The sequence below is a fragment of the Chelonoidis abingdonii genome, chromosome 14 (assembly GCF_003597395.2).
Source record: "Chelonoidis abingdonii isolate Lonesome George chromosome 14, CheloAbing_2.0, whole genome shotgun sequence".
NCBI classification, from domain to species: domain Eukaryota; kingdom Metazoa; phylum Chordata; order Testudines; family Testudinidae; genus Chelonoidis; species Chelonoidis abingdonii.
In genome coordinates, this window is record NC_133782.1 from 16,862,506 (window position 1) to 16,877,883 (window position 15,378).

Consider the following 15,378-nt stretch of genomic DNA (forward strand, 5'->3'; position numbering starts at 1 on the left):
TCATCCAGGATGTGGGAGACTTCCCCCTCTCCTGTATAAGTCCCTGCCCTGCCTGATGAGAAGGGGCTTGAACAAGGCATGACACCTCTCAGGTGAATGCCCTACCCTTTATAGAATCATTCAAACTTTCTGTGGCTCAAATAATATTCAATTACTTAATTAAAATGGAACAACTAAAGTGAGATTGAAGAAGCCCCACCTCAGAATATTCCCTAGCCTCATCTGAAATGGGGTAGATTCTTGTTCAAACCCCTTCTCATCATGTGTGTGAGTGAGAGAGAAAATCAGGGTCTCCCACATCCTGGGTAAGTACCCTACACACTAAGCTGATAGTTAAAGAGAGATCTTCCTCTGCCTTCCCTCCTGCCCCCAGGCTGTTTGAGCTCTGCATGTGAATTTGCATCAATTGTGTAGGCAGTCTCTGAACATGTACTGTGGATTGGCACTGCCCACACATTATGCACCTGAATGCCTATCTTCCCCAGTTTATGAATCACCACTGGACTTAGGGGCCCAAGCCCAGGCCCCTACTGTGAGGCAGCAGCGCACATGTTCTGAGGCAGAAACAAGCACCAAGGGATCTTTTACTGCAAAAACTTAGGCAGTGACTGAATTTAGGCCCCTACCGACTTTAGGCAGCTGAGCAGATTTAAGGATCACAGCAATGGCTGAAAATGAGACTTAAGCACCTTAGTGGATCTCATCCATTGTCACTTCTTTTATCCCTTCTTGCTCCTCTCCCATGCTATCCTGAGCACAGATTGGGACAGCAGGTAGCCTAAAGGTCTTTCCGATGAAAGGTGTTTTTGTTTTAAAAAGTAGCAATTTAGCTCCATCTACCATTGCAGATGGACAAATGGCTCCTTTGTTTAAGTGCTCCTTCCTTGCAGTCACTTCCTTTGTAGTTTCCAGCACTGCAGTAGGGCACTCAGAAGATACTTTCTCCATATGCAGCCTCAGGCCTTGTCTAGACGAGGAGGAAAAAGGGGGATTCTTTCCTATTCAGATTAACTCAACACCACTTAACTAGGTCCATGTCTATACTAGGAAAGAAGCTTTTACGATGAGATTACTAACAGGAAGGATGGTCCAGAGGCTAGACATTAGCCTAGAATTTGAGACTTCAGTTCCCTACTCCACGACCATAAGATTTCTTGTGTGACCATGAGCAAGTCACTTAGCCTGTCCGGGTCTGTCTACGCTATGATAAAAGACAATTGGCACAGCTATAGCCAGACCATTCAGCCGACTCAGACTTGCAGACTAGAAAATTGCAATGTAGACTTTTGGGATGCACCCTAGGCTCTGGGACCCTCCCCCTTGTGAGGGGGTCTCAGAGCCTAGGCTCCATCCCACACCCAAATGTCTACACTGCAATTTTATAGCCCCACAGGCCCTGCACCCCATGAACCCAAGTCAGCTGACCTGGAGTGGCCACCTGTCTTTTAGTGCAGTGGAGACACACCTGCTGAGCCTCAGTTTCCGAAGTGTGGATAAATATATTGAAGATTGTGAGGCACTCAAATAAATACTGCAATGATAGGGGCCAAATGAGTACCTTAGTTAGAGGCCTAGTGCTTTTGTAAGTCAGGCGAAATTAGAATCCAAGATACATTTCATTAGTATTGTAGATCACAGGCATCCTTCACATGGAAAGTTGTTTGAGATTTTTAACGTATCATCAGTGGGATTCATTGTAATGAAGCAAGGCTGACTGTGTTTAGACATGGATTGTTGGTGTCACCCTTCATCACTAATTGATAAGGTGGAGGTTGACAAATCTATCAGACCTATTCAGCTGACTTGAGGATAAACTTTAGTTCAAAACAAAAACACCCTCCACTCTTGCTTAACTGCATGGTATCCCTCCCTTCTTGCTAAGTCTCCTCTTTACTGCCATCTCACTCCTAGAAACTGGAACTATAAAGTCCCAAATAGGACAGATTAGATTAACACCAACAAGGAGCATGTTGGATATGCTATGGCCTCAAGGGTGGCTGCTGACAATGAGCTGAAAGATGCTCTGGCAGAGTACTTCACACACGTTCAGAAATTACTGCAGCTGGTTAAGAAATCAAACTACCATTTGTTGGCTACGCCTATCTTTAACACAGAGTTTCTGAACACTGGATGAACAAAACACACCGAGGCATCCTTGTGGCGCCTTAAAGACTAACAAATTTATTTGCCCAAATAAATTTATTAGTCTCTTAGGTGCCACAATGACTCTTAGTTGTTTTTGCTGATACAGACTAATATGGCTGCTACTCTGGATGAACAAAGTTTATCCAAAGCATCAACGCCACCTCACTGTAAACTGAACATATAGGGATTGGATACTTTGAGTAACTAAGTACCGATAAAACACAATCTGTATTTTCTCTGTTTATCTGCTAAAGGAGCAGGCATGGGTATTTTAAAGACACTTTGCTATAGTTTTTAAATGCTTGTAAAGAACTGAAGTTTGAGTTGTGTACACCATATTTCACATTACAACTCAACTTGTGACATTAAGTATTGATTACAGTTTGAGTTACCATATCATATATGCCGGCAAATCCTGCTATTATAAGGTTAACAGGTGCCCAGGCATTGTTCAGTTCTCCTATTTATCTGCTGAAATGCCAGACTAGAAGAGAGTCCATGAGCACAGCCAAATCATTTCTTGCTCTCAACTTCTCACCTGTCCTGAATTTGAAACCCACATCCAACCCCTCTAACAATAAATGGACAGTCTGATTGGATGTATAATATCCTGTCAACCAAAAGTTGCTACACTGTTAATGTGAGCAATTAAACTGAATTAGACTTTGGAGTCCATCTCACTGAAAGAGGGGAGGGGACACGAAGTTCACACTTTAGCCTGTCTAGCTCTAGACTCAAGACAAAGGCATTCACGTTATCCTTTACAGCCAGAAGAACTACAAACTAGGAATGCTCAAATGCTACAGAATATGATAAAGATCCCTGGGAAGGCCCTCCTACACCAACTAGGCCTGGTCTACCCTAGAAAACTTAGCACACACCTTTAGTATCAAGTGCAGCTGCACCAGTGTTTGTTTTGGGGTTTTTTGACCTGTACTACTACTTTATGTGGTGCATCATTGGCAGCAGTGACTTCAGCACCAACAAATACAACAGCATGCAAGTGTAGCGTGAAGCAGCCATTTTCACACAAATCCTCAAGTACAAGTGTTAAGAGCTAACGTACACCAAACAAAACCCAATCAGATAAAGAGTTACTGGCTCAGTCTGAATCATGCTTATCTGAACTGGTTTTAAAAACCTGTCTGGTCTACACTTGCATTTAAAACATTTAGAACCAGCACAGCTGCTGCCAATGTTAAAAACCTACACAAAACATCTCTGCATAGGCTGAGCTGTAGTCTCTTGTGTTTGCATCCATCCATGTCTATTGGACCCAGTGATGTGTTATGGAGCTGGCCACAGCTTTCCTTCAGGGAGGAGCTGTGAGAACAATATGGAACCATGGGGAAAGTTACAAAAGTTTACATAAAGATAACATTTTATAAATTATATGAAATTTATTTATACCTTGTCTTCAAAAGCCAGAACAAGACAATTTAATTGCTTAGATGCTTTCTGAAACATTTTATCGGAATTACATGGAAGTGCACTTAAATACTAGCAGAAATCTGGAATCAGTCAGTATTACAACACTTTGGGTTCTAGCCAGAACCTAGAAATTCAATAATTCAATATTAGGAGCTTCCACCAAAAGTGCTGAGAGATGTTAACGTCTCTGCCAAGCAGAGTATCAAAAATACATAGTAGTTTATATTTTCATAGCACTGTATGAAACTCTTCAAAATTATACACACACGTCAAGCAGATTACTGATCTGTTCCAAATTAGCAAAGTTATATTAAAAACAACGTTCAATTTAAAAATGGTTTAAACTTAGCTTGCCCAGCCTGTGTGGATGAGGCCAAATGTCAAACAAACCATTTTAGCTAGAACTCTTTAAACCACTACTTAGAACAGTTCAAAAAAGTGAGTTAAAGACCCAGTAGAGATGGGAGGCTTAGCCGATGGGACCCCAGTAATTTGAAGCTTCTAAGTGCTAACTTATCAATTAAAAAAAAAAAAAATAGTTAAACCAAAACAAAAAGCATTTTCTAGAAAGGTAATATCAACTGCCGGCCATTAATAGAATTAATAGTAAGCCACTTGGACATGAACCACCACAGTAGTAGAGGTCATTGGATGACATGTCTGAAGTCTATTGTCACCAATACATGGTCTCAAAGTTACAGCCAGTTGACAAAACTCTAAAGATGATTAAACTATACATAATTATAGAAAAATAATTCCTGGGGTATGCATCAATAAAACATACCCTGAGCCCTAGTTTTCAGAATTGCATATTCTGAATTGCACAAGCATTTAGGTGCCTCATTTGTGCAAATAATTATAACTGTGTGCTGAAATTAGATATGCAAATCCAATCAATTCTGAAAGCACAGATCCTGGTGCAGTTTTACTTCAGTTTCAGACAATGAAGTTTTTAGTGCAATAGTTACCATTAGACATAACAAAATCAGCGTTAGTCTTCTTTCATATCTGATTGAAGCTCACCCCCAACAGACATGAAGTAATGAAGCTTTTGGCTCCATGTGTATGGGGAAGAGTTGGAGTGTTACACTTGACCTATCAAGAGAAGGGACATCATAAATCATGTGAGTCACTGCATATGAAATAGTAATTACAGACACTATGATTTGCATGTTACAGTCACACATTTTAAATGGAATGCACCGTACCTTTGTATGCCATATTTGAGTTGTGAGGCTTTCCACCAGTCCCCCACAAAACTATACCTGTATCTACACATTACATGACGACCATATTCTAAGTACAGCTTCACCTGTTTAAAATCACCTTTCAGAAGACACCTGAAAATCTAATTTAAATGAAGCTCAGGTGTTCAAACCTTTGTTAGAATTTGTAAAACATACAGAGAGTGGGTATAAGCACTGCATATTATTAATCCAATTTGTTACTCTCAGGTTGTCCTGAGGAACAGGACAACTAAAAATGTATAGGAACATTGTATAGTTTAAAAAAACAAAGCAGAGGTAAAAGTTAAGTGTTTTGCTTTTGAATTCCTCTGTCAGTGAAAGGCTGCATTTAATGCTTAATGGTTCAAACTATAGAAAAATCAATGCCGAAGACCTCAAAAAATAAAATGTCAAGACAGCACATAAGATTGATTAATATCAGACGTAACACTTACAAAGAAAAATACATCCTGTGGATTTTTTTTTTAAATAGTAAGAACTCTCTTTTTAATACAGACTTTTACTTTCTAGGCTAGAAATTTGTCACCAGAATACAGTTATTTATAATTTATGCTAGTATGTAACATGCAGCTGCTGAACTAAATAAATATGGTGAATCAGTTTCTTATGCTGGTGCACAGAATTGTTAGCGTATAATTTAAAGACTCATTATTTAGGCAATGTATTGTGTATTAGTAATATTTTATTACTTATTACAATGTATTACGTATAGTCTTTAGACTGACTACCAGCATTATAAACCCCGTTACAGAAAGCACAGTCCATGGTTGTATTAGGTAATCTTAAAATTCAAAACCACATTTCTGACAATTGCATTCCAAAACCAGAGTTTCCATTCACCAAAAATGGCTTCCAATGCTCAATCAACATTTAGGAAGTATATATTGCCAAGTGGGTTTTTTTTGTTGTTTTTTTAAAACTAGTCTTCAGTCAATTTAGGTCATTCCTTCTTGAAGCTTTATAGTGTTTATGGGATCTGAAGAAATCAGAGAGGAATAGATACAGGGACAAGGGAAGGAAAATGAGAGCAGGCAGCAGTAATGTGGAGACAACTGACTAAACTTAAGCTATGTGTCTACACTACAGAGCTTTTACCAGCATAGCCCGCTAGTGGAGATGCAGTGCACATCAACAAAGTTTTTCTGCCAGTATAGGAACACCACCACCACGTCTATGCCAAGAGAAGCACTCTTATGTCAACATGGCAGCATCTACACTGGGAGTTTGTTGACATAACTATGTCTGTCAGGGGTGTGGGTTTCTCCACACTTCTAACCAACATAGCTACACTAGTACAAGTTTTAAGCACAGACCAGGTCTAAGGCCTGGTCTACATTAAAAAGTTAGGTCAATCCAGCTACGTCGCTCAGGGATGTGAAAAAATCCACACTTCCGAGTGATTTAGGTAAGCTGACCTAACCCTCAGTATAGACAATGCTAGGTTGATGGAAGAAGTCTTCTGTTGACCTAGCAACTACCTCTCCGAGAGGCGGATTACCCACACGGACAGGAGAACCCCTCCTGTTGGCATTGGCAGCATCTTCACTGAAGAGCTACAGCAGCGCAACTATGCCGCTGTAGTGTTTCAAGTGTAGTCAAGCCTTTGGAGTGAAGAAAGCAAGAGAACTACCCTGAAGTGGATGAGCAGCAGCAAAGAGACCACTAACACAGACAAGACCCGTAGTAACATATGGAGAGATCAGATACTGGAGCCAAGAAACTGCAAGTCTTCAGAAATCTTCCATATTTATTTTCAGATGTGTGGGATCATCTTGGGATGAGAAAGGATAGGTGTCAGGGATGCTGTGTATTTTCACCTAATGGAAGGTTGGTATCATACAGTTTATCTCCCACTTAGTTCACTGATCCCTCAATGAACGTAGTAAAACCTGTGCCATCATGTCATCTTCATCAGCATCATAATCCTAAAGACAAAAGAGGCAGTGTGCATTAGAAATTTGACTTCATAATAATTGAATAAGGATACTAATGAGAACAAACATTCAGAACGTGAAGGTACTTAAAAATCCATAAATGCCCACACACAAGCTATCTAACACAATTTGTCTACCTCATAAAACAATAAGATGAGTTGCCCCTGTCAGGATTGCACCAAGATGGAACAGATTTCACAGAAACAGTTGAAAAAACTAAGTTTTAATACAATTAAAAAAAAAAATTGTAACTGTTGCCATTTTGCTATAGCCCAAGATTAAGAAATATCCTAAAACAGCTATTAGTGGCATTTCTACCTTCAAAAACCTAATCCAAGCCACAACAGATATTACAGGGGCAATAGATTTTAACAGTATGCACTCATTACATACCACAAAAGTATCATAGGAAAACTGATGTCGCCGTTGAAGATGTTCCATGAAGTTAGCACTCCTGTAATTTGGATCTCCCCATGGCATCGAGGCACAAATTGGGCAAACCTTAGAGAAAAAGCCATGAAAACAAATTTTACCCGAATACTGAATTATATGTATATTTGAGTTCATGGGGAATGGCCTCAGAACCAAAGACTTCTTTGGAGACCATTCTTATTACAACAGTCCTTGGAATCTAGGTTTGCCTCTTGAAATCCAGTTCCCTCCCTGGGAAAATATCTGATTTAAAAAACAGAACTGTAAAAGAAATGAAAGGAGAAAAAAAAAAAGATTTCATAGGCTTATGGCGATGACAAACGCAACCATGACCTCCTCATAAGACACTCATATGTCACAGGAAACAAATTTAGAACATTTTGCCAAATCATTTAACACTAGAATATTTGGTTCCTCACTGAATTCTTTTGATTCAGATTTCAGGTTTCTGAATTTAACTGATAATTTTGAGCTACCTCTGTATACTGACAGTTAGAATATTGAATAAAGTTCCTTGGGTATTTCATTCTCTTTGTCTTTCAAGAATAAAAAAAAATATTTCCTCCCCCCATCATGCTCTTGCAGAAGATACATGTCTGCATGGAAAAAGAGAATAATCCTTTCTAAACCAAAACACTTGAGGCAATTCCTGAAGATACCAGAGCCACCCTTGGGACAAAGGAAAGAGCTATTAATTCTTAGAGCTGAATTTCTGTAAGTTTTGCAGCTTCTGTTCTACTTCCTGACACACCTGCAGATAGAGTTTTCATCAATTACGAGACATTTTTATCATCACAGATTAGTGATCTACTCTTTTACTGAGGATGTAGGGAATGGTTTAGAGAGGATCTAATACTAAAACTTCATTCTACATGAGCCATTTTGAATAACCTGCAGATGCAGGCTGTTTAAGGTTACTTTTTTTTTTTTTAAACTGAGTTTTTACAAGCTGCAGTATTGGCATGTGTTAATACTTGTTAATTCTAAGACACCTTAATGTCTTCATGAAAGTTTGTCTGTCCGGGGCTTCCTTCCCCCAACCCGCCACCTCAAAAAAGTGTGTTTTTGACATTATCTAAATTGGTATTTTACTCCAGATGTTTGTTTTATTAAAATTACTACTACATGTTATTTTAATTTTGAGACTGCAATACTTAGAAAAAAAATAAAATATGAAAGAATGGCTTAAAATGGGTGCACCAGTGACCATGACAGACCCAAGTTCAGATTTTTAACCGTTAGGCCCCAATCCTGCAAACAAATATGCATGTACTTAGTTTTATTTGCATGAGTAGTCCCATTGGAGTCAACAGAAGTACCCAAATGCTTAAAGTTAAGCACGTGCTTGTGTGTGAGGGCCCCGATTCCATAGTTTCCCAGATTTCCTCATCAAAACTGTTGTACTGAGTTTGATACTGTAAATATTACCACTTGTTTTGCATCCATGCTGTGGTATTTTTTGCAATGTTCAACTAGTCCTTCCTGATCAAAGTTTTTCTCACTGCAGTAAGGACAAGGAAAGGTAAAACGATTTGGAACATTCCTGTTAAAAAAAAAATAAAAAAATTACATCATAGAAAGAGGAATTAAAATCCAGAGAGTCTCTGGCTAGTCAACATCACTTGACAGAGGATATTTCAAATACAAACTACTCGGAAGTTAAACCCTTAGTGTACGGTATACAAGGAAACTGAATTTAAGAACCTGCTTTCTTTATTAGTTACCAGATGACATCTTAAAACAGCGCAATTCTTAATATAATTAACATTTATACAGCGCTTATTCTTTAGCACTTACAAAAATTAGATCTAAGTATATATACACACTATTCTTCAAGTTGCTTTCATTATAATTTTGCAGCACTTTAATAAAGCACACAATTAAGTGCTAGATATGCTACAGTGCAGATTAATAGAGCAGCACAGTCATTTCCTTACCTCCTTTACCTAGGACCTGATCCTGCACTAGTCTGCTTGGGCAATTTAAGTCAATGGAGCAGCATGCCTGTGCACTCAACTGCAGGATTAAGGCCTCATTAACATCAGTATCAGAGGATTAATGTAAATATTGTGCAAAATAAGTGAAGAGCTACTACTGTTTTGCTTTCAGTCTCACTTGCTGGCACAGAGGTGCAATGCACTAGAATGTTTAAAACCAAATAAAAAAAAGAAAAAACTTTCCCAAGTTAATTAAAACCAGTACTGTCCAAAACCTTAGTTTTGGACAGCAGTTACCCAGCAGCATCCCTATAACCAATCTGAAAAAGGAATGTTTCAAGAGGCATAGTCACCTGGTGTTACGAGGTGGTTCTTTAGTTACAGCTTTAACGCCTTCCATTATATAATTCTGGTATTTTGAACAAGAAGCTGCATGACTACGCATCTTTGAGAGGTACATCTAGGTAAGCAACAGAGAGACACAGTTAACCGGCAAGGTTATTTTCAATTAAAAATTCAAAAAAGGATTGCAAATAAACAGTGGAATCTAGAAACAATCTGCTATAGAAAGAAGCTTTATGTTCAGATCAGACTGAAGTAGCGAAAGCTAAATGTTTTGGCACATGGGACAGAACAGAATAGACAGCTATAAAATAGAAGCTAGGTTAGTGAAGCTATGACACTTTTCTGTTAATGACACAATGCATTATATTGCACAGGACAACTGACTCCTTGTTTACTTGACCATTGTAATTCTTATTTTATATTCCCTTTAGATGCAGAAAACTACTATATCTGTTTTATACTGAGTCAGTTTTCTAGATCTTCCCTTCACTATTCCCTGCAACAACAGGATCAAGTGGCAGTAGGCTACTGTCAGATGACATACTCTAAAATCTACCCCATTGAGTATTATGCCAGGGACACATTAAGAGTGCCAAAGAAATGCAGGACAAAGGTTCTTTCCTAAACAGAATTTTAGTAATCAAAGTTCAGCTAGCTATGTTGTTCTGGTTAACATATTTACCCAAGTTAAACCACTAGCATCTTTATTAATTCTAAAAAGAAAATGGTTTTAAGTGTGATCTTGGTCAAGAGCTGCTGCATCATCAAGTGATGATCAAAGATATTTAAACATTAGTTATGAAGGGTGGGATCCACAAAGGTGTTTAGGCACCAAAGTCCCAGTTTTGGTTCTACTGCAATACATAAAACTACAAATCTCTAAGCACCTACATTTTCAAGTTCCTTCAGCACCTATGTTTCTGCTTGTGCGCATGCTCACTGCTGCCTCTCTGTGGGTGTCTGGACACCCAGCTCCCACCAAAGCCCCAGAGGGGCCCACAAATGAGGGGAAGACAGGCATTCGGCTGTCATAATGCTGCTGCCCACCTGCCTGACAGCTTTTAGCCTAGTGGCTAAAGCATTTGCCTGGCATGTGGGAAACCCAGGTTTAATCCCCCCATCTCTGCCAGAGAAGAAGAAAGGATTGAACAGTGGTCCCCCCACCTCTTAGGAGGGCACTCTAACCACTGAGTTACGTGGTATTCTGATGTAGGGCTCCCTCAATCTCTCCTGTCAAAGGTGCTCTGCTATTGATAAATAATGAGTGATTGGAGCAGGGGGACTGGACCTAGGATCTCCCAACTCACAGCCGGATGCCTTCACCAGCAGACTAGAGAGTAGTTCCCATTCTCTCTTTATGTCCAACAATTGCTTAAATACTTATAGACAGCAGAAGAGTCACTGGGCCAGAGAGAGAGAGAATGGGAATGACTGTAGTTCCGTAGGACGCTAATCTAACATCATGGCACAAAAATGAAACCAACCAGAAACAAAAGTGAAACTCATTGGGCTGTTACACTTTCTTCAGCTACATTAAATACAAAAAGCAAAACAGCATAAAAATGATAAACTAAAAAAACAAACAACAACATTTAATCAGGAGGGAATTTTTAGTAGCCATAGATAGAAAAAGTATATTTAACATGACAATGTCTCTTAAAGAGTTTTAAATGCTTAATCTGATTCACCTTGAGGAAATTAACTTAATCTTTAGATGTAGGACTATATTCACTGCAGAAATTTCAGTCTTTGTGCATATAACAAACTAACAAAAGTTCATTAGTGTTTCTTATTATTTATAGCATCTATCACCTGGTGTTAGGGTTGCCAATCCTCCAGAATTGTCCTGGAGTCTCCAGGAATTAAAGATTAATCTTTAATAAAGGCTATGTCATGTGATGAAACTTCCAGGCATATGTCCAAACAAAACTGGCAACCCTACCTGGTGTCCAATAATTCCTAAACTGCGTTGTTCACATGAAGTACTAGTAACTCCACTGAGAAAGAAATACTACTTCCCTACCATTAGGAATAAAATGTATTAAAGTATTTTTCCATACACAGAATCTTGTGAATTTCACATCTATAGAAAAGATTACATGTAGACAGTTTTGTCTTAAATAACTACCCCAAACATAGTGAATAAAATTCTGCTATACCTTTCTTTAGTAGAAAGTTTTCATTAAGAAACTAATCTGTCCATCCCTTAAGACATTTTTCACTTTGTACTGTATTTACAGAACAGAATTTACCCCTGCTGAAGTGCATGTAGCTCAGTAGCCTACTGCATCTTCTGCTTCATGTTAACTGTATATTTCTACTTGAAACCCACCTCCTAATGAAAAAACCAGCAGGCAGGGGAAAGGAAAACCTCTTAATGTTACCCTACACACAGTCCACATGGATTATTTATCACAATTAAAGTTCTGATTGTTTATTCCCTAGAAAGCTGATGTGCAAATATTGTATTTCCATGTTAGCTGTTTGCCTAGTTCAGCCATGTATGTACTTCCTTTTTTTGTGCTTTCATACTTTTTTATTGCAGCCATCACAAGTGGTTTCTGTCATTTCAATTTGCTGTTCCAGGTCCACAGCTCTACTGCCAGGAGACAGGGTACTGCGGCAGACTCCACAAACTGGTTCAATAGGCTTCAGACATTCCTGCAGGCATGGAGTGCAAAAGCTAATATGGGAGAAATACGATTTGTAAAAATGCATGTTATAGAACAAGTTTGCACTGTTCTAATTAAAACACTCACAGACCTACCCTATAGGAAATAGAAATCACAAGTGACAACATCCACTGTCAAATAGCAATGTGTTGATATGCTAAGAGAGAGTCAAGTCACTGTAAATCTAGTCAATTTAAAAGCAGTTTCAAGTCACATCCCTGTCCTTGAATGCTCTTGCCAATTTGTGGTTTATGCCACATTTTCCTCTTTTCAAAGTTTCTCTTCACTGTTTCAAACACAAAAACCCAAACAAACCAATGATTACATAGTAAAGCTGACTAAACAAAGCACTATCAAAACACAAAGTAAACAAATTGAAAAAATATTCTTTTGACGCAGCTGGCCCAACTATTCCCCTTAGTTGCATGCAGAGAAAGAAGGGGTCTCAGATACCTCTGCAAAGCCCTTTTCTTCAGACCCCAGAACTCCAAGGAGATGTACATTGTTCCTTCCCCATAAAACTTACAGTACGTTTCAGCTAAGAAAATTTCAAGTTAGAAAACATTAACTAGAACATTTTAACTGATAATTGTGACCACAACTTTGCCCTTAGTGCAGAAAACTGTGTTTAAAGGTATGTAAGAAGATTGTGGTTAATCTTAGGCTGGTTTAACCTGAGGGCATATTTCCTCTCAGAGGCTGTCTCCTGTGAATTTTACTGGAAGGGAGGGCACCTTGTCCCAGCACGGACAGAACTGTAATTAAGTTTCACCTCAGTCACAGCCAATCAGAGATCTTGTTTCTGCTTACCCATCCTGTCAGTATCCCACCATACTCCTTCTATCCTTAGCTCATATCACCCACATTTTATTTATTTAGCCATGTTAGTCTGTATCCACAAAAACAACAAGAGTCCGGTGGCACCTTAAAGACTAACAGATTTATTTGGGCATAAGCGTTCGTGGGTAAAACACCTTACTTCACTTTCCATAAAAGACTTAACACCACTTCACAACAGATTAGTCCACATACCCGAAAAGAAAAAGGCCGAACTCCTTCCTTAATCCATTCACTTCCCCTTCCCCAGCGCACACTGCCTACAACCAAACTGCTTCGGTTTCTATTCCCCCCCAGGTACCGTTTCCAAGAATCTGCCCGCTGGTTCTCCACCCTTCGGAATCCCCGCGCTCGCTGTTGCCCATTTGGCCCGTCGGATTTTCTGCCAGCTGCTCAAAAGCGATCCCGTTAAGGGCCCAATCTCTCAGTCCTTACTCAGGCAAAGCTCCCCCTCAGCTACATGACCGGCGGCTTTGGGCCCCGCTGGCCCGTAGGGGTTAACAGGCTGGGGGGGGGGGTGTAAAGCCCAAGGAAAGCTTTTCACAGAGATCTTACAGCGCTAACAGGCCCATTTCTCCGGCAGGGCTCAGATCCCGTCCCCACGGCTGCGGAGCTTAGGGGGCACAGGCGGCCCTGCACTGGGGCAGCTCCCTCCTGACCCCCTCCAGAAGCCGCTACGTGCCCGTGTCTAGGCCCCAGTTACTCTGCGCCCCCGTTCCCCGTGGATCTCCCCGCCACTGCCCAACCCCTGCCATCACGGAGCCCCCCGCTGGCTGCCAGATTCTCCCCCGGCCCCGCGCCAGGCCATCCCGGGGGTCTGCTCACACATGGCCGCAGGGGGCCCGCACCGGGCTCTCAAACACCTCCAAGCAGACGGGGCAGGTGAAGCGGGACAGCGGGTCCTGAAGCGCCGATCCCTCCGGGTACCGGGAGCTGCTCTGCACTCCCGCCATCTTCCACCAGCCGGCCGCCCCCAGTGCACTTCCGCAAAGCAGCCCCGGCGCCGCGACGGCGGCCCAAAGGGGCCGGCGTTCCGCCACGCCCACCCGAGTAGGCAAGGGGCAGCTGCTTAACCCGCACGCACAACACAGCAGCCGTCTCGAGCCACGCCCCGTCGCCGCCAGGCCACGCCCCAGGGCGGGCCCAGTTTCTTCAGCTCCACCCACACCCAGCCACGGGCTTTTCTGCCCAGGGCTGAGTTGGGCGTGGCGAGACCGGGGAAGGGCGTGGGTAGTCTGGAGAAGGCCTGGCAGGGACGGGGGCAGCCAGCGAGGACGCTGCGGGCAAGGGGAGTGGCCAGGGGTCACAGCTGGGCAGGAGGTGACTCCAGTAAAGGAACATTTGGTTGTGGGCAGGGAAGGACGCAGGCATGGGCACAGGCACACAAGGGCGTGCCTGGGGTAGCGGAGCACAGCCAGGCACTGGAGAAAAGGGATGCAACATGGCATAGATGCAACCAGCCATTGGTAGATTAGCTAAAATTTCGTCTCTCCCTCTATGGGTATGTGGCGTGACATGGGCCTTTGGCTGGCACCTTCCACCACAGATGTGGCTGCATTTCACTGATTCTCTGTGTGTACAGCTCATGCAGTACTTACTATGGAGGCACTCGGACCCAAGTGATGCCTTTTCTCTCACACTTCCTCCCATGTGGCCTTTCGGGGAAAGGTAACCCCAGAGAAGGACAGAGCTGTAGACTCCAGCTGGCAGCCAGAGCAGAGACCTCTAGACAGCCAGAGAACAGCCTCATTTTTAGAGGATGTTCTCTGCCCTGTGCAGATTGGCTCTTTGCCCTAACCCTCCCCTTCACAGTCCTTTCACTTCTGCTTTACTCCACACTTGCCCTTCTTACTGCCTTCTCCCCTGCCTGGTCCTCCTGCTCTTCCCTTTCCTAAGTAGCTCCACTGTCCCCCAGAAGTGGCACTAACATGTTTGTTGCCCTCAAGTTCACTCAGCACATGTGGGATACCCCTTCCCTGGCCCTGCATCTGTCTGGTCTATTTGAATTGTAAACTCCTCAGGGCAGGGACCATCCATTACTCTGTGTTTGTACAGTGCCTTTTGCAATGAGGCCCCATTCTTGGTTGACCTTTAAATACTATTGTAATAAACATGAGTAATAATACTAATTAATAAGTAGGATTCAGGTACTATATAGATGTAAGATTATTATAATTAGCATGAGAACACATCTTTCACTTCTACTGAAATAGCCTGGACTAGAAATGTGTAAGTGATACATAGGAGATGGACCCTGAAGATGGTTAGAGACTGGGGTTGCACATATCTCAGGAGAGAGTGGGGGGAAACAGTGCTGAAGAATAAGGAGCTTTGGTTGAGATACTTCAGATTACGACTGGTTAAGTGAAAGGAGCTCAGCTCCATCTCTTCACGTCAT

At 41.5% G+C, this 15,378-nt stretch overlaps 1 protein-coding gene across 1 annotated transcript; it reads right to left on the reverse strand.

Moving 5' to 3' along the window:
* Positions 1-3,525: 3,525 nt before the first annotated feature.
* RNF114 (ring finger protein 114) lies at positions 3,526-13,983 on the reverse strand. Its single transcript, XM_032804022.2, has 6 exons — positions 13,806-13,983; positions 12,004-12,154; positions 9,480-9,586; positions 8,618-8,732; positions 7,151-7,258; positions 3,526-6,748 (listed from the first exon to the last, which is right to left on the reverse strand). The coding sequence occupies exons 1-6, from the start codon at positions 13,931-13,933 to the stop codon at positions 6,683-6,685; spliced, it is 675 nt and encodes a 224-aa protein (XP_032659913.1). The 5' UTR covers positions 13,934-13,983; the 3' UTR covers positions 3,526-6,682.
* Between the last annotated feature and the right edge of the window lie 1,395 nt (positions 13,984-15,378).